Source organism: Cetorhinus maximus, chromosome 8, assembly GCF_964194155.1.
Source record: "Cetorhinus maximus chromosome 8, sCetMax3.hap1.1, whole genome shotgun sequence".
NCBI lineage: Eukaryota > Metazoa > Chordata > Chondrichthyes > Lamniformes > Cetorhinidae > Cetorhinus > Cetorhinus maximus.
The window spans coordinates 83,400,274-83,418,625 of record NC_135886.1 but is presented as its reverse complement, the minus strand read 5'-3'; the positions used below and the strand labels follow the sequence as shown (position 1 = coordinate 83,418,625).

The 18,352-nt window shown below is 42.4% G+C and overlaps 1 protein-coding gene across 1 annotated transcript in view; it reads left to right on the top strand.

Moving 5' to 3' along the window:
- Positions 1–18,352, top strand: part of pof1b (POF1B actin binding protein) — a 96,535-nt gene that overhangs the window by 61,007 nt on the left and 17,176 nt on the right. The window contains exons 7-10 of the mRNA XM_078547216.1: positions 3,813–3,846; positions 8,961–9,041; positions 14,801–14,893; positions 16,932–17,045. Coding sequence (XP_078403342.1) covers positions 3,813–3,846; positions 8,961–9,041; positions 14,801–14,893; positions 16,932–17,045 — 322 coding nt within the window. The remainder of the gene's footprint in view (positions 1–3,812; positions 3,847–8,960; positions 9,042–14,800; positions 14,894–16,931; positions 17,046–18,352) is intronic.

Here is an 18,352-nt window from a genome sequence, read left to right as displayed (position 1 = left end):
AAGACTTCATAAGGACATTGTGCAATTTTGTAAAATGTGTTTATACATATCAGGTAGTAGGCAAACCTTAACATGTAATCAAACCAGCACTTTAATACCCATACCGGTTTTTGAAGAACCATTCAGTCGTGTATTAGTAGATTGTGTAGGAGCATTATCCAAAACGAAAGCAGGACATCAGTATATCCTTACAATCATGGATATGACAACCTGATTCCCAGAAGCTATTCCTTTAAGGACAATTACAGCTAAGGTGCTAGTGGAAAAGTTAACTTAGTTTTTCACTCGTTATGGCCTACCAATTGAAATACAACCTAACCAATGTTCTAACTTCATGTCTAAAATTTTCCAGGACATAATCAGCAATATGAGTATCAAACAACTAAAGTCTACTGCCTATCACCCACAGACACAGGGAGCTTTAGAGAGATATCATCAGACTCTCAAAACCATGATTAAGACCCATTGCCATGAATACCCAATGGATTGGGACAAAGGATTAGATTTCTCACTATTTGCTACCAGAGATTCTCCAAATGAATCCACTGGATTTAATCCATTTGAATTGATCTATGGTCATGAAATAAGAGATCCATTAAAAGTGATTAAGGAAAAGTTTCTAAAGCAGAAAGATGAATCCTCCATCTTAGATTACGTGTCCATGTTTCTAGAAAGACTCACAGGAGCATGTAAAGTAGCACGAGAAATCCTGAGGTTTTTGAGAATGTGTGGGTTTTATAGGAAGTTTTGCCTAACTTCAGCACAATAGCTGTACCCCTCTTCAATTTGTTAAGAAAACAGGCAGTAGTGGTATGGTCAGCAGCCTTTGAAAAGCTGAAGGTAATCTTAATAAATGAACCAGTGTTGGTCACTCCTGACTTTACCAAACCTTTTAAAATGGCAATTGATGCTAGTGACTTGGGGGTAGGTGCAATCCTATTACAAGATGATGTCGGTGGGGTACTTTTCCAAGAAACTAAATCAATATCAGAGAAAGTACTCTACGGTAGAAAAAGAAACTCTAGCATTGTAGTTGTCTCTTCAACACTTTGAAGTTTATGTCCGACACGATAACAAAGAAACACTAATCTACACTGACCATAATCCCCTGGTGTTCATTGAAAAGTTTAAAACTCGAAATGTGAGACTGTATAGATGGAGTCTATTGTTTCAATCATTCAATGTAAAGATTGTTCACATTGCCAGCAAAGTTAATATGATCACGGATGCGTTGTCCCGGGTGTAAAATACTGAAGTAAGTTAAAGGGGTAAGAAATGCTGAAGATTGTATAAGAGGAAGGGAGGATGAATGAAAGTAAGTCTCATGTTTTGTTGCCCATGTCACATACCTTGTGATGAAACGCATTTTTGAAATGGCGTTTCATCTCTTTTTAAGGGTGGAGGCATGTAAAGAACATATCTTTTTATTTTCTGTTGTACTGTGGATTAAAATTACAATGGCTGCAATTTTAAAGACATGTCCACTGGAACAGGATGAGAGATATATACAATGTTGCAGTCCTGGTACAGAGTGTGCCATGAAAGACAGGATGGGGCTGGAAAGGAGTCCTGGAACAAGGGAGCTACCTGACAACAACGTTTTAACTGGTTCCTGACCAGGTGACCAGGTTTTTGTGTGAGGGCAGTGTTGCAGAATAGTTCCTAGCCTGAAAGGAATGAGACCTAAAACTACCTCCTGTGTGTGGAAGATTCCAGTAATTCCACAATAATAGTTAGCTGGCTTTTTTTCCTCATATCTCTATATCCTGCACTCTCTCTCTGAAAACCTCTGTCAAGAGGCAAAGGGGGAAATCACTGTTAGTGTCATTGGAAGGCAAGTGCTCAACCAGTGAAAATACTGAAAGTGCTGGAAGACCACCTTGTGTATCAACAAGAACTGAAAGGAATTTGGAAGGCATCGATCAAAATCAAACCATCGAATCCTGTACTCCAGAATTGGTGCTATTGAACTGTTTTATCCCACCCATAAAATCCATGTTTTTGTGGGTCTTATGTATCTTGTGTGTGTGCGTAAAGGGATTTAAGAAGGAGTAGTGTTTAGGTCATAGAGTTAGAAATTGGCAGTTCATATTTCTTTTGCCACTGGTTAACGACAGTTTGTTCAATAAACAGTTATTTACATACTAAGTTTACAAATCTGGTTCTCGTATTTGGTTAACCCAAATTAAACAGTTAGGTAGGATTGGTGCAAATTGTGGTTTGGTCAAAGTTTTCACATTTGTTGTGGCTCGGGGAACAGTGGGGCTTGATATTACAGTGCACTATCCCCATTGAGTCGTGACACAGTGTCTACCTTAATCCCAAGTGTGCATCCCAATTAAGTGAAGTATAATCAGTCCATTTCACTTCCTGGTTTGCTGTGTGTGAAAATACTTCAGTGTGATTGGCTGCTTATGCCTGCTTGATGATATCATTGTAGCTGGATGCCTGGTGATCCCCTTGACCTGCTGCCAGTTTCAAACTAATGTTGGGAAAAGGAAATCCATGCCACAGAGTACACTAGACCAGCTTTCTTAGAGGTTAGCAGTGAGCCCAGTCACTTTGTCATGGCTGGCAAACTGCAGGCCAATCTCTCTCCCTTCCCCCTGTGCAATAATTAATATTACAGTTGCAATGACACAAATTAGTGACCTATTTGTAAAGCCTTATTTTTGAGATTACGTTCTGTGGGATTGCTCCTGGGTTTGGAAAATTAGTTATTACTCAGGCGAATTTTTTAAAAAATGTTTACTGCTTAGGTGGAGGATTTGTAAATGGCTTTCAATCTCCATGCTAGGCATGGAAATATCAGACATTAGTCTAAAATATGAACAAAATTTCTCCAAACAAGATAGAATGGAGTATGAGAGAATGTCAAGTCATAGAAAACTGGCTGATGGCCTAGTTTCTGGCTGTGTATTGTGTGCGCCTACGCAATTCTGATGAATTCTATTGAATTGAACTAAATTATCTTCAAATAGTGTTACTATGATACTATCATAAAGCTGTTTGGATTGGCATGCTGAGCTCACTGATGTGTTTACAAATTGACTTTATTGAAACGTCATGACTGTGGGTATGTAACTAGGAGTTGACGATCTGGCCGGTTATAGAGCAAAATTTAAACTCATTTAATTGGGAACTTGAATTACAAATTTACTCCATCTGGAAAACATTGCCACCATAGTTATGGTGAATCATTGAACAGTTTTTGAGTAAATTCAAGTGTTCCACTTTCCCACTGTGTCCCCAGTTTCCCATGGAATAATGTCAGTGTAACTTATGGTACAGTCTCCCCTGCCATTGCTGTTTGTAACTCCGGGTACAGTCTCCCCCTGTCAGTGCTCTGTGTAATTGTGTAACTCAGGGTACAGCCTCCCCCATTAGTGCTCGATGTAACTCAAGGTACAGTCTCGCCCTGTCAGTGCTCTTTGCAACTCATATATTCACCCTGTCTGTGCTCTGTGTAAAACACAGAAATGTCTCATGACTTCTCCCTATCTCCAGTTGTAGTTTTCCACTTGTGCAACCTGTCAGGTCCTACCAATAATTAGTTAATCTTTTTTTTTAAATGAACGTGAATGAACTCTTAAACCTACCTGTACCTATTCTGTTACTTATTAAGTAGAGAAAGCATTGAAAAAAGCAAACCCTGACATCCAGACCATGCAGTTAAGCAAACAGATACCAGTTTGTTAATGAATACTAAATTCAATAACCAATAACTGTTCCTGTGTCCGTTCAACATGATTTAACTCTCTGCACTGCATTTTTAAAGAAATTTATAATTATTATTTCAATTTTTTTGGCAGGCAAAAAAGTTTGGAGGTGAATGTTGACTACAATGTAAGTACTGGAGTTTCCAATTTGAACCTAATATATATTTATAAAAACCTTACTCTATTATTGTTGACCTGTTATAGGGATTCTTTGTTCCTGAAGGCTGAAACAAATAATGCCAAAGCAAATGAACATGAAAAGAGAAATTTTTACTGGGATAAAAGGAAACTCATAGATTAATTCAGTGGAACAAAATAACACAGTTTACCAATAGTTGGACGTATTTAAATAGAAGATGACTCGGGTACAATGTGAAAACATGTCAAATAAGAAAGTTTGGGCAAAGATTAGAATTCCATAAGTGAATAAGGATATTAGATGGAAAATTAAAGTCCAAGAAGGGTGCAAACAACAAAATTATGATTTCTGATCTAGGAGAAATTCGAGAAGTATAGACGAGTAACAAAAAGAGAGAAAGTGAACCAATAAGAGATTAATAGTTTTTTTTTGGTGATTGCTGAGAAGGATCTGGTATAAAGGAATGTTCCTAACAGTTGATGTCAATAAATATTAATTTAAATGTCATTGTGCTTGTACTTTTGCTCTATTTAGCAATAATATAGAAGGATTTTAAACAAATTCCAAAATATTTTCATATTGGATCAACTGAGTACCATTTTAAACACTACCACGAGACGCACTCTTGGTATGAAGCAAAAGAGTTTGACCACAACATAATTCATGAACCAAATTGTTGCCTTCTCATGGAATATTTTCTAAATTACAGCTGTGGCCACCTTTTGCTATCTATTTATATAGTATTGCCCTTTAACATTGGGAAATATATGGATTAAAAAAGATAGACAACAGCAGTGTTCCTTTAGAATTCAATTGAAATTCACATCATATCTGCAATGTATCTATATTTTAAAATATTGTTTTTGTTTAACTGTGAAGGTGATCTGCTTGAGGGATCTCAGTAGCGCGATTAGTTCAGCATGCATGAGAATTAGGAATAGTTGAAGCAGGATAGTGGGAGGATCACGCTGTGATCACACCATTCACAACTACTCAGATACTGAAGCAGTCCGTGTCCATATGCCACCACCGTGTCCATGTCCATCATCGACGCACAGTAACAACAGCGTGTACCATCTACAAGACACACTGCAAGAATTCACCAAGCCTCCTTAGATAGCACCTTCCAAACCCAAGACCACTACCATGTAGAAGGACAAGGGCAGCAGATAGATGGGAACACCACCACCTGGAAATTCCCTCCAAGTCACTCACCATTCTGACTTGGAAATATATTACCGTTCCTGCACTGTCGCTGGGTCAAAATCCTGGAATTCCTTCCCTAACAGCACTGTGGGTGTACCTACATCACATGGACTGCAGCGGTTCAAGAAGCCAGCTCACCACCACCTTCTCAAGGGCAATTACGGATGGGCAATAAATGCTGGCCCAGCCAGTGACGGCAGCCACATCCTGTGAAAGAATTTTTAAAAGACTTACTATGTCCATTCCAGATGTTTTCCTTTTGTTTCTAATTTCTTAATTCAATAATTTTAAAACATGTACTTCAAAAAAATATTAGGACCCGATTTTTAGCCATCGAGTTAGGAAGCTCAAGTCGGGAAATTTCTCAACACAGTAGACCCGTCTCCATATAAACAGCTACTGCATGCACTGTTTTGGGTCCAGCAATGTAGGTGTGGGATCAAGTCGGGCCCATTGACCTCGGAAGCAGTTTGAATGCGGCTACAGAGGGAGGCGAGTGCTGAGGTTGGCTGATTAGAAGGCCCACCTCAGTTCTCTGGGACTTTCTCCCAGTTGTATTAAAGGCTGTTTGGCCCTCTACCCCTCACCCTCACAACACCTCATACCCCACCCACTACCCATGCCACCTCCATGCTCCCCATGTCGCCTTCGTTCCCCCATGCCCCTTCAGACTCCTCATGCCCCAGCCATGTGCCCTGTCCATTCTCCATGCCCATTCACCGGTATGCATCATTAAACCAATGAGCTATATAATAACAATGGCAAGTCTTGAAATACAGTTAAAAAACGCCCATTCAAAAAACTCGTTTGAAAATAAGCTACTGCTCTTACAACCCAATAAAAGTTTTAGTCAGACGGAACCAGAAGCTTTACCCCACTTCACATCTCATAATCTTGTCCAAATAAATGTGCAGACATTGAAAAAATACAGTTTAAGGAAAGAATAATTTACTATAATCTCTTAAAGATGTCATTCAATCAAAGCCAACACTCCCCTTCAGCATGTGAAAACAGATTCCCTGCTGAGCTAATCCATCAGGAAGTCTTGAAATTCAGCCAAGCACTCATAATAAGGCCATCTAGAGAACAGATGTCTGGCATCTGTTTCTGTTGATGTAGTTCACAGGGCCGTCAACCATTAGTCCTCGAGAAGCTTGGTGCAACTCCATGAAACTTGCAAGGTGGTATGAGATGCATACCCCTGCAATGGAATCAGCCAAGTCAGCATTGCAGGATGCGCGTGCCAAGCCCGTACCCTTATCCTGAGCCAGCAAAAATTGCTAGCACCAGGAATGGGGATGGGAATCCAGGAATCAGGACCCACCTGCCATTTTTAAAGGCCTCTGGAGTCAGCCTGACTCTGTGAAAATCCAGCCCTTAGTTTCTGATTGTCCAGATTGAACCTCTTATCTCCAGGTTAATGCTGACTCAAGGCAGGATTTTTGATTTTGATTCCTGTTGCAGGCAGGAAGACCTGAAAATTAGCAGCGGAAATTGGTGTGCTGGGTTGTTGGCCTGTTCCTGCCTCCAGGCCATTTTCATACCAGGATGAATGGGGTGTGTGACTGCGACCCACCTGCAAGTGGCAGGTGCAAATTAGGACAACTTAATGGTCTATTAAGGCTACTCAGCACAAGCTGACTGGGATTTTGCAGTCCGATTGTGGCCCGACCCCCCCCCCCCCCCCCCCAATGACACTAAAACATGGCCAGGGGTTGGATGTGGCCTCTGTTAGCAGATCAGAGGGGTAGAGTGGGTGGGGGGAGTCATCCCGTTAAGAACCCACCCCTACCAGCCATGGCCGTCACACCATGTACCCACTGGCTGCCCAGTAGACAGGTTTCCCCTTCACATTGATGACCTGGGGCAGAATTTTTCCCTTGATGGGCGGCCGGGCCCCACCGGTTTGGCGGCAGGCGGGCAGCCGATCGCCGCCGAAATGGGCCCTGCCGCCATTTTGAGTGGGTGGGCCAATTAAGGCGCACCCAGCGGGCTGCCCAACAGGAAGCGCTATGTGCTTCCTGTGCGGGGGGGGCAGGGGGAGGGATTCCCCAACTGTCAAAGTGCGCTCTTTCACACGAAAGAGCGCACATCTCCCTGAGACTTAAGTGCTACCTCAGGGAGATCATTGACAATGCTTCAAAGTTTAAAAGTAGAAAAATAAAAAAAATGAACATGTCCCCCTCATGTGACAATGTCGCATGAGATGGGACATGTTAATAAATATGACTAAAACTTTATTAAAGTTTTTTAAAACAGACATGAAACCTCATCCCGCCGGTGGATGAGGTTTCATGTTTTATCAGAAGCCCGCTGGGGCTCCTGGCCTGCCCACCAGCCTTAAGGTTGGACGAGCAGGGCTTTTAATTATCTTAATGATCCTGTCAGTGGCCTCAATTGGCCGTTGACAGGTCGGCAGGCGGACAGCTGTTCACACTGTCCCCCCGCCTTCCTGAATATTTAAATGGGGCGCGATGACATCAGGGGTTCCCCCTGATGTCATCCCGTGACATTTTTGCGTCAACGAGCAGACCTCGCCCCCAACTCGCCAATGGAAAAATTCTGGCCCTGGAAGTTGTAGCCTATTTTAATTGAAAATTTTTTTAATATTGTCTTTAGAGAATGCCTACATCATGAGGCAACCTCACTCTGTCTTGGCTACATCAGCGACTCCCACCTTGGACGGTAGGGATGCTGATATGTCTGTGCTAGAGGCCATCCAGCATCAGGAACCCATCCTTCATCCTTGATTGGATGGTGTATGCCCTCCTTAGCCACTAATTGGCCAACTGAGCCCAAAACAAAACGCAGCCTAGAATAAAAGCAAAATACTGTTGATGCTGGAAATCTGAAACAAAAACAGAAAATGCTGGAAAAACTCAGCAGGTCTAGCAGCAACTGTGGAGAGAGAAAAACAGAGTTAACGTTTCAAGTCTGTATGACCCTTCTTGAGACCCAGTCTAGAATACTGTGCCATCTCCCCAATACTCATTGTAAGGGAATAAGGGGAGTGTCGTTTGGGGTGAGTTGGGGTATACTCTAGAGGAGTAGGGGGTTGAACTCCCACCTCTGCATTCACCAGCCTATGATTTTCTACTTTAATGGACAGAGAATCACTGGCTGGGAGCAAGAGGTGTAATTTCTACTCACTTGTACTAGAGTGGGTTCAGAGAAAAAACATAATGGATGACTGAGGGACGTGTGGCTCAAAAAACTAACATAAAATTCACAGAACTAAACTCTTATTAGAGAAAAGAACAACAAATACTAATAATGCATTAACTTGGACTTGGAGTAAACTCAGATCCAAGAGTTAAAAGTATAAAATTAACTAACCTTAAGGAAAACTTAAGATTTTTTTTTAATTGAATGGATAAATGTGGAAAGCCACAAAAAATTGGCAAAGGACAGAGAACTGTCTGCTGGCAACACCAGGGAAGAGGTGCAAACTGCCAAAAACAGGTCGGAATGGAAGAAATTGGTTCTGTGTGTTTAGGGAACTATAGGATTCACAGTTGGACAAAATAGCAGATTTGTGGAATAAAATTTGGTTTAAAAGAACATTATACTTTCCTTTCTATGTTGATCTATGCCTCCTATTAGGAAAGTAACTATGACACATTGCAAGCTGAAGAGGTAAGTGGGACCTTCAATAGGGGGTGGGGGGCAGGGGAGAAGATGAAAGTGTTTTTCATGTCTTTTTCACAATGCCAGTAGTTTGCTCAAATTTTCACTTATTGGAATCTTAGGTGCAGAATAATTCAGTTTTGATCAGATATTTTAAAACAAATCTTTTGCAGAGATCTTTTAGAATATTTAGACCTTTTTGATTATTTAGACTGCAAATAAGTTTTGAAAATATATCCAGCCTTAAAGAGTATGTGTTTATTTTTCAGGGTACCAATGAAAACGTCGAAACTTTGATACCGAAAGGACTATCTGAATTGACAAAACAACACTTACGCTATCTCTTGCAGGTAAAACTGATATAGTTGTAAGAACAGTTATAGAACTGAGAGTGAAAAATGAGGACAGTTTGTTTTTTTTTGCAGGATTGCAGCACTGAAATAGTCATTGTATTTGAAGGAAAAATCCAGTGAACATAACAGCAGACATTCATAAGTGTGGATTATCCATTTCACCATGACCTTTATGCCATATGTCTGGCATTTACCCAAAAATTCTTCACTCTTCAATGTGAGCATCACCCCATTGGAAGAAGGAAACAGCCATGGGCTATCAATGCCCAACACTAACATTTATTCTGCAGTACAACGGTAGCTAGATGCCAAAGAGTGAGACATGGATCTATGTGGACTAGGTCAAAGGTTTCACACACAGACATGCACACACACCAAGAGCACACACATAAAACACATGGAAAACAGTAGTGTCTTGTTAGAATGTGTGAAGAACATATTATAATAGAAATTATTTGATGAATCAAGTATAAAAAGTAGGGAAATCTAATGATATACAAACAGCAACCTCACCGCCTTAGAGGCAAGGCACCCTTTTTGAAAATGTATAGATTACATGGTAAAAGGACAACAGATCATTTGTAGAATTTCAATTAATGTCATTGGTGCAAATCATGGACGTTTCTGTAGCTTATGGACTAAAATGATTTCCTGCTGCATGCTATCTAATTGGGGGAAAAAATAGTTCTTAGATTGTCCCATCAGACACAAAATTAATATAGAAACAAATGGAATTTCCTGTGGGCTGTAATCAGGATATTGCACCTGAAGTTATGTCCATTCATGCTCCCATAGTGGAGCTTAAAATGGATAAAAACAATCACAGCCTGTGGGAAGTGCTGAACCCATGCCATATATTCCTCCTTTAAGAATAAAAATGAAAGTTTCAAGCAACATTCCCTCTAATTTTATATTTGGACTGTGTGTGGCAATTTGTTTAAGTATGTGGCCGCTTTAAAGGTTTTTGCCTGGAAGTGCTTGTGCGACAATTTAAAGGGGCTGACCTGTGCACGGCCTGCATGGGTACCTTGGGATTGCTGCATGGCCACACAGCTTAAAGGAAACATTGGTTTCAAGCATTTAACTATCATCCACATTAGAACATATCATCGTGGAAGCTTTTCAATTTTTAATGTGACTTCTACTGATGACAGAAAAATACATTCAAAGCAACAGAAAATGTTGTGCAGATCCCAGAGGATAATTTTTTTTAAATCACAATAAAGTAGCAGAAGAATTTTTTTCCCTGCTGTAACAAAAATTCTGGGCTTGGTTTTTCACCCATTTTGAACTTGCCTCATGGCTTGAAGTTTTCACGTATGGCTCTTTACAATGACTTCACAACCAGGCTAAAGAGCCAAGATGCATTTGGGGGAAAGAATCAATAGACTGAGGTAAAATTGAGGAAACCTGCACGTAGCAATTATGCACGTAATGCATGTGTGCCCAGGTTTTCTCAATCTTTATTGCTGAGTATTTGCTTGCGGCCAGATTACACGTGTTTCTAGGCACAAGTGCCCATGAAAATCTTCCCTGAGATTTCTACGCTGACTTGTATAAGAGAACATTTACTTCACAATGTCTGATATCCTCCATTTGTACATGTGTTATGCCCAATTTGTGAAACGGCCCATTTCGTGAAATGGCCAGTCAAATTGTCTATTTCTTGAAATGGACAGCCTACCTGTACAGTTCATGAAATTGGCAGTTTGCCCACCCAGTTCATGAAATGGCTATTGGAAAACTTGCCCAGTTCATGAAATGGCCAACTTTTATGAAAGAAAAAGAAAATTTCATTCACAAATGTGTAACCTGCTTAATTCTGTTTACTGTCCTCTTACGTTTCATTCAGTACTTTTCCAAATCATTCGGATATAACTTATATTCATCAATGATTACAATACAGCAAAAAAAAATTAATAAGTGCATAATGTACATTTTTCAGTGTTACATTTCAGGTACATTGCAACATCTAAACATTGCAAATTCATTTGTTTATGTTCAATCATATTCCATTCAGGATCACACCCAAACCATTCGGATAGCTTACTCATCAATGTTTTCAAAAACAGCATAAATACAATACAGATATATTTACTATGCCAGCGCTGTTAGCGCTGGTCAATGTTGTCACAGGACTTGTGGCGGTGACAGGCACTGTTGCAGTGGAAACCTGCTTTCAAGCAGTAACATGGGGCTGAATCTTTGGCTCGGCGAGTGGGGTCGGGGCCCGCTCACCGAGGTGTAAAATGACGTGGGGTGACGTTAGGCAGGCGTCCCGACATCACCGCGCGTCATTTAGATTTTGAGTTCGGCGGGCGTGCAGCCGAGTCGGTTGCGTGCCTGCTGAACTGTCAAAGGCCTGTTAAGGCCATTGATGAACTAATTAAGCCTATTGAGAAAGCTGCCCGTCCAACCTTAAGGGCAGGCGAAGAGCCCAGGCGGCCTTCACATTTTTCATGGAACCTCATCCACAGGCGGGATATGGTTTCATGAAGGGTTTATAAATTAAATAAATTTTTTCATTAAAGTTCATTGACATGCCCCAGCTCATGTGACACTGTCACATGAGGGGACAAGTCTTAAAATTTTTTTCTTCTTTAGTTAAATTTTAGTAATCTCCCTGGGGAAGCTCTGTGCCTCAGGGAGATTTCTGTGCTCTTTCGCACGCATGCCCCAACTCAGGGAACCTCCTCCCCCCCCACCGGCCCCCGCCCCCGCCCACACAGGGAGTGCTCAGCGTTTCCGAGCGCGCATCACATTGGGCGGGCCTTAATTGGCCCGCCCATGTAAAATGGCGGCGCGGACCCGATCGGGAGTGCCGATTGGGCCCGCCCCTGCACCCGCACAACCCCCCAACGGGGATAATTCTGCCCCTCTTTTTGATAAACAGTTACTCCTGCAGTGAGATCCCTGGAAGCCTCGCCCACCACAAACACTTTGAACATGTACAGTCTCACAAAGGCTGAGTTGTTCTGGTGGAATGTCTTCTATACTCAGTCCACTGTACTGCACAAATTCAAACTGATTCCTGACAAGTTTGCCTTTCACAATCCCCTAAGTTGTTCCAGTGGTGTAGCCAGTCGCATCTGCTGCCAGCACCATAACTATAACATTTGGTGGGTCACCTTTGCTGCGGTCAAATGCTGACACTGGGACAGCCACATTGTCTCCAACACCAACAGCCCTAAGTGACCTTGTGCTGCGTGCCATCATCCGAATCCCCTCTTCCTGTGACCTCCACAGCTTCAGCTCCACAGGCCAAAGAGGGTGCCACTGCCACACAAGAGGACCCCAAAAGCAGGCTGAGAACCTCCATGCTCGGCCCTCCAGAGGCTGCCCGCCAATGTCATCACAGACACAGCGTAGTAGTCAGTGGGCTGCCTCCATCTTGCTGTGGATGTCCAGGGAGCACCAAGACATAGCGGCAGGGTTAGGAAAGTGCACAGCCTGGGCACGGGTGATAATCATTTGTACAGACTATTTACTATTGCCAATAAACTCCCAAGAATGTATCCATGCCTATGGCTCCTTGTTCTGATGAGCAGTGTTCGTGTCACTCAGATGTGAAACCTTACTGCGCAAGATAAAGGCAGGTGTCTCAGTCCAGGGCCTCTTCCCTGTGCTTTGTGCAGCCTTCAGGCCAAAGTGATGGTCCGGCCTCTCACTCCCTGGACACATTACTGGTGCCTGCACCTTGATGGTGCTGGTCATTGTTGCCAGAATGTAGTGGGCAGGCGTCACAGAGTTCCATCATTCTCTCTGTGTTCTCTCAGCACCTTTAAGGAGGGGCTGGCCCCCATCTCTTCAGCATCTGTGACCAGTGATGCTGTGCTCCTGAAGGGCTCAGGTGCTGAAGGTGGACAAAAGATCAGGTGCATTTAAAGTTTCATTGCTGTATCTTTATGATATGACCGTGATCACAGAGCACAGACGAGCTGCCCTCGGCCAGACAGGAGTCAGAAATTCTCAGAGGCAATGTGGAGATCTTGGAGTGTCCTCATTACATGTCATCATCATCCTCCTGCAGTTGAGCAACTATTAGGGCCACCACTGCGTCTCCATGACAGGAGCATTATCACAGAGGGTATGTGCATTGCCATAAGCCAGGCTGGAGTCAAACATTCATAGATGCAATGTGAGGATCTATGGTGTCTCCTCACTGCATGCCGTCGCCATCCTCCACAAATCTAGCAGCTATGAGGGCCTCCCCAGTGCTCCTGCCTCGTCTGGCCAGGGTGGGGTCCTCATCTCTGTCTTTATCGCCTTCGAGGGCCTCCTCACCCTCAGCGTCCTCCTCATCAGAGGAGACCTCCAGCTCCTTCATCTCCTCCTCAGCCAGCTCCTCTCCCCATTGCAGTGCCATTTTGTAAAGGGCGCAGCAGGCATTGACCATGCGTGACACCCTCTGCGGACTGTATTGCAGGGCTCCACCAGACTGGTCCAGGCACCAGAACCTCATCTTCAGCATCCCACTGGTTTGCTCCATCAAGTTGCGAGTTGCAGCATGAGCCTCGTTATATCTTCGCTCTGCTGCAGTCTGAGGCCACCGCATGAGTGCCATCAACCACATCCTCTGCGGGTAGCCCTTGTCCCCAAGGAGCCATCCCTGCGGCTTCTGTGGACCCTGGAAGACGTCAGGGGTCTGTGACCGACCAAGAATGTAGGAGCCGTGGACACTCCCTGGAAACCATGCGCAGACCTGTAGGATGCATTTGTGGTGGTCGCACACCAGCTGAACATTTAGCAAGTCCTTTGCAGTTGACATTGTTGACTGCTTGTTGCCATGGAGATCTGAGCACCACATGAGTGCAGCCGATGGCACCCTACACCTCTGGGAAACCCAAGGTCTGGGCAAATCCAATGGCTCTTGCACCCTGGCTGTCCTGGTCCTGGGCAAAATGCACAAAGTTGTGTGCCCTCGCAAAGATGGTATCTGTGACCTCATGGTTGCATTTGTGGGTGGAGGCTTGTGATATCCCACAGAGGTCACCTGTGGAGCCCTGAAAGGAACCACTGGCATAGAAATTGAGTGTTGTGGTCTCTTTCACGGCCATGGGCAGTGGATGCCCTTCATGACCCCTTGGCGCCAAATCCTGCAGTAACTGGCAGATGTGACATTGGATTAGTGGATAACACATAGGAGCAAGAACTATGCTGATTTCTCTCTCTCTACTCCAAGACTGTAGAGGTCCAACATTGTGGTCTAACCACTGCCCTGGCTGAGATCAGTTACCTCAGCACAGGTTGGGACTTTGCTGGTCTTTATGTCTCAGTTAATTGTGGAATAGACTTGGGAGCCAAGAAGAAACCTGATCAGAAGTTTCTAAAAAGATAATGTTCAGCTTTGAGGCTCTGCATTCTTCTCCACTTGGAAGTGATGTTAATTTTACACTGTAGTCACCATTACAGATCAACGGTCAACATTTCACAGGCACAGCCTCCACACAATCATCACAGTTGTCTTGTAGTAAGGAAGAAGATATTTCGTATTCTAATTAATTTTACAGAAAATCTGTTCACACTGTCTTCGGTGTGCTGTTAGTTTGTTGTTGTCGTTGACCTCTGTTTTTCTCTAGTTGATCAATAGTTATTGTATCTAACCTACAGTTGCTTGTTGAGAGATTAGTTGTCAGATTTCTGCAGTTGTGATGTTTTCAGTTCAGTGACTAAGCTTCAAAAATCCTGTATTTCGGTCATGAAATATTATAGGTTGCTAAACTGAACTGATGTTTCCTGTATGCTTATATCTTTAGACAAGAATTACCGTGGACAAGTCTCTACGACTACTCTTGGCCACATTCAACAGCCTACGGGAAGACCTGCTCCATTTGCAAGATGACCTAAATGTATGTCCAAGGAATTGCAAAAATTCAGTGTCTAAAATGAAATATTTATATTCTTAAATCTTAACTTAGATGCTTAAGAGCACCTAAAATTTAGGATGATCACTAGAACCTGTTGGTTTGTTTAGGTCAAAGTTAAAGTCTCATTGTCTTTGTGGTTACAAATCTCAACTACATTATAAATATGATTGAGCTCAGATTTATTAAAGTAGTAGCCAAGAAAATAATTATTAGAAAGCGTGTACTTTGCCATGTATGAATTGAATATTGAAGGAACTATAAAACTGTCAGTCTCTATAAATTCCTTTAGAAACAAATTGTTCGACTATTTCAAAGACAGAATTGTTATATTTGATATTTAAATATAAGTTTTTTTTCCCACACTTCATTCCCTGCTTTTCCATCTCACCTGAGACGACTAACTTGTAGTGGAACCTTCCTGGATGGAGATCAGCAATAGGAATCCTTGTTATTTTCCCACTTGCCCGTATGCTAATGATATCAGCCAACTGAGCATAAACTAGAGGTTGAACCTACCTTATATGATTCAGTAATTTTAACCATACCCACGTGGTGTAAACTCAGTGGGCAGGTGGTTAAAATTGTCCGGGTGATTTACCCACTGGCATCCCCCACAGACCTCTCTGCCTTTTCTTTTAACCTATTTTCCAAACAGCTGGCAAGGGCACCCACCTGAAGCAGACAGCTCCTTCTTTAAGTGAGCATTTGTGAGCTTGATGATGTTATCAAGCTCTCACTGCAATATAACTGGTGGCTTGTGCAGGTAAGCAACTATGGCCTTCTTACTAGGCAAAGGTAGCAGGAAGAAAATTCTAGGTCAGATGATGCTCAAACAGATAAGTTTTAGTACTTATAAACTTTTCCTTTTGGGCCAGGTGCAGCACGAGTGCCTCCCTGTCTCAGGTTTCAACCATTTCCTCTTTTGTGACTCTCCCAAAATACACTCGCTGCTACTTGTTGCCAACAACCTTCCTGCTACCCAAAATCCTGCCGGCCAACTGGTACTTCCCGTTCTTCTTGGGCAGACTGCTGACTGGCATGCACGTAAGGCCTGGGCATTAAAATCGTCTGGGACTCACACCGCTGAGGTTGGGGGCTTGGTGCTCATCTTGCCTCCCACCCTGTCCCCAGTTATATAGTGCACTTACCAGCTGACCCATTGATAGAACCGCGATTGACAAAGTTGCATGGAATGAAGAGATTGGATAAGAAATGACATGAGAAGCCCCATCTGTCTAATCTTATATCAGATCCACTTTGAGAAATTCATCAAGTGGTTTTGTACGAACTGTATCTTTGTCATCTATAAGAGTAAGGAATAAGCAGAAGGGCTCTTTCCCTAACAGCAGCACTTAAATGCCCCAGTCTAATGGTGCAGGATCCCATTGAAGCAATCGGATCCACTGGCTTAGTAGCACAAGGATTATAGAAATATTTGAACATACATTGGAGAGTGAATATTCCTACATCTCCCCACAGCTAGATTTGTCATATGATCCATAATATCTTCAGGATGCACATGACAAACTACTGTGTTCTAAGCCATTAGTTTTCTCCTCAGATGGTAGTTGAAGTCATGTTATTTTCTGTTAGAAAAAGACAAGTTGACATTGAGTTTGAATATTGATGAGTCAGATTGTCCTGCATTTGATTAATGATGGACATTTCATCAAAATAATTTGACTCATAAACTGTGGAGTTCAAGCTGAAAGCTAGAGATGCAGAATGCTAATTTTAGTTTAATGCCTGTTGTTTAGATCCTACAGGCAGCATTTTTGTGTTTTAATTCACATATATATGGTATAAATACATATTATAAATATGTCACTTTTTAATTTAAAGGAATTGTGAAGTTCTTGGGTTAATATTCATAATCAGAACTGCACTGCTGTTAAACATGGATTCTTTTATTCTCCTTCTGGACCCCCTCTGGTATATGTATATGATAACCTTAAGTGGACAAAGTGTACAATGCAGTTCTCAATACACCACAGGAATGTTTGCCTTTTTATTTCCACAGAGACTTGCAACAGACAAGGAGATGCTGGAAAGAGACTTAGGTTTTAAATCTCAGCAGGTGACAGAATATTTACAGCTCTTGGAGTCTGTGCGAGAGAACAACCGACAGCTGCAGGTAGAGCAGTAGCACAGTTGTTATGATTTTTGTACTCAGTTCTCCTGATAATAAGTAAAATGGAGGATGCTAATGCATCTACTGATGACTAATCAGAAATCTTCCGTGAGAGTATTCATCTTATAGGCTCTGACTCATTCCCTTTTTACATTCTACTCAGCATACTTATAGGGCAAAACTTTTAGCTCGTTAGGCAGGTGTGCATCCGACCCAACTGAACTTAAAATGATGCGCGATGACGTCAAGCGAGCGTCCCGACATCATTGCGCACTCGCGCAACATTTCGGTCGGCGGGTGGGCATTGGAGCCAGCAGCAGCATGCCCGACAATTAAAAGGCCTTTTAAGGCCATTAAACTGGTAATTAAAAGCAATTTTTTGCTGCCTGTCCAACCTTACGGTTGGCGGGCAGGCGAGAAAACCAAGTAGCCTTTGCACTTTTTTGGAAACCTCATCCATGGGCGGGATGAGGTTTCCAAAAGCAAATAAAAATAATTAATTGGCCCGCCAGCATGAAATCACGTGAGCGGCAGTCGGCTTCCCAACCACCCCCTGCCGAGCCCACCCGACAAAGGCAAGATTCTGCCCGTAAAGTCTATGAGTCCTTGCAGCGCTTGGTGAGTTGGGTGTGTCCCGCACTATTTCCATCACATTTCATACACCTGAGCCAATGATATATGTTTCAGGAAGTTATAGTTATAAGGATGAAGGTGGAACTCATCCTGACTGAGCACCATTACCTCCTGCTAACTGTAGTTATTAATGCTGGGGTATTATGTAGACATTATGGTATAGCTCCATCAATTACAATAATATCCCTACAGTACTGCTTGTGAAATCAAGTATAATATCACTGATACAATTTCATAGATGTACCATATGTTATTGATGTCCATACCAGTAAAAATAGAATACAGAAAGTAATCCCATGGAGGTTTAAATGAGACTGAGAGATACTGGTCACAAAGTCATTAACATTTATTTTCTAATTTACAAAACGTGTTGACCCACAAACATAGCAGGACTGTAGGATTTCATACAAGTGTGTTGGTGCATTTGTTACGAATATTGCACAATGTAATTTTAACTCCTCTAGTGATTGCTTTCTGTATTTCAATTTATTTTTTCTGGTGGGACATCAGTAACAGATATTGCTATATATTAAGAAGAATCTGCTATGGAGTGTGTTCCTAGTGGTTTAAAATTTGTGGTTCAAATGACCTCTCAACCACCATATCTTTACTGACATGCAAAATGCCATCTATTCATTCTGTATACCTAGAGGTAGAATGGCAGTGTTATCTGGAAA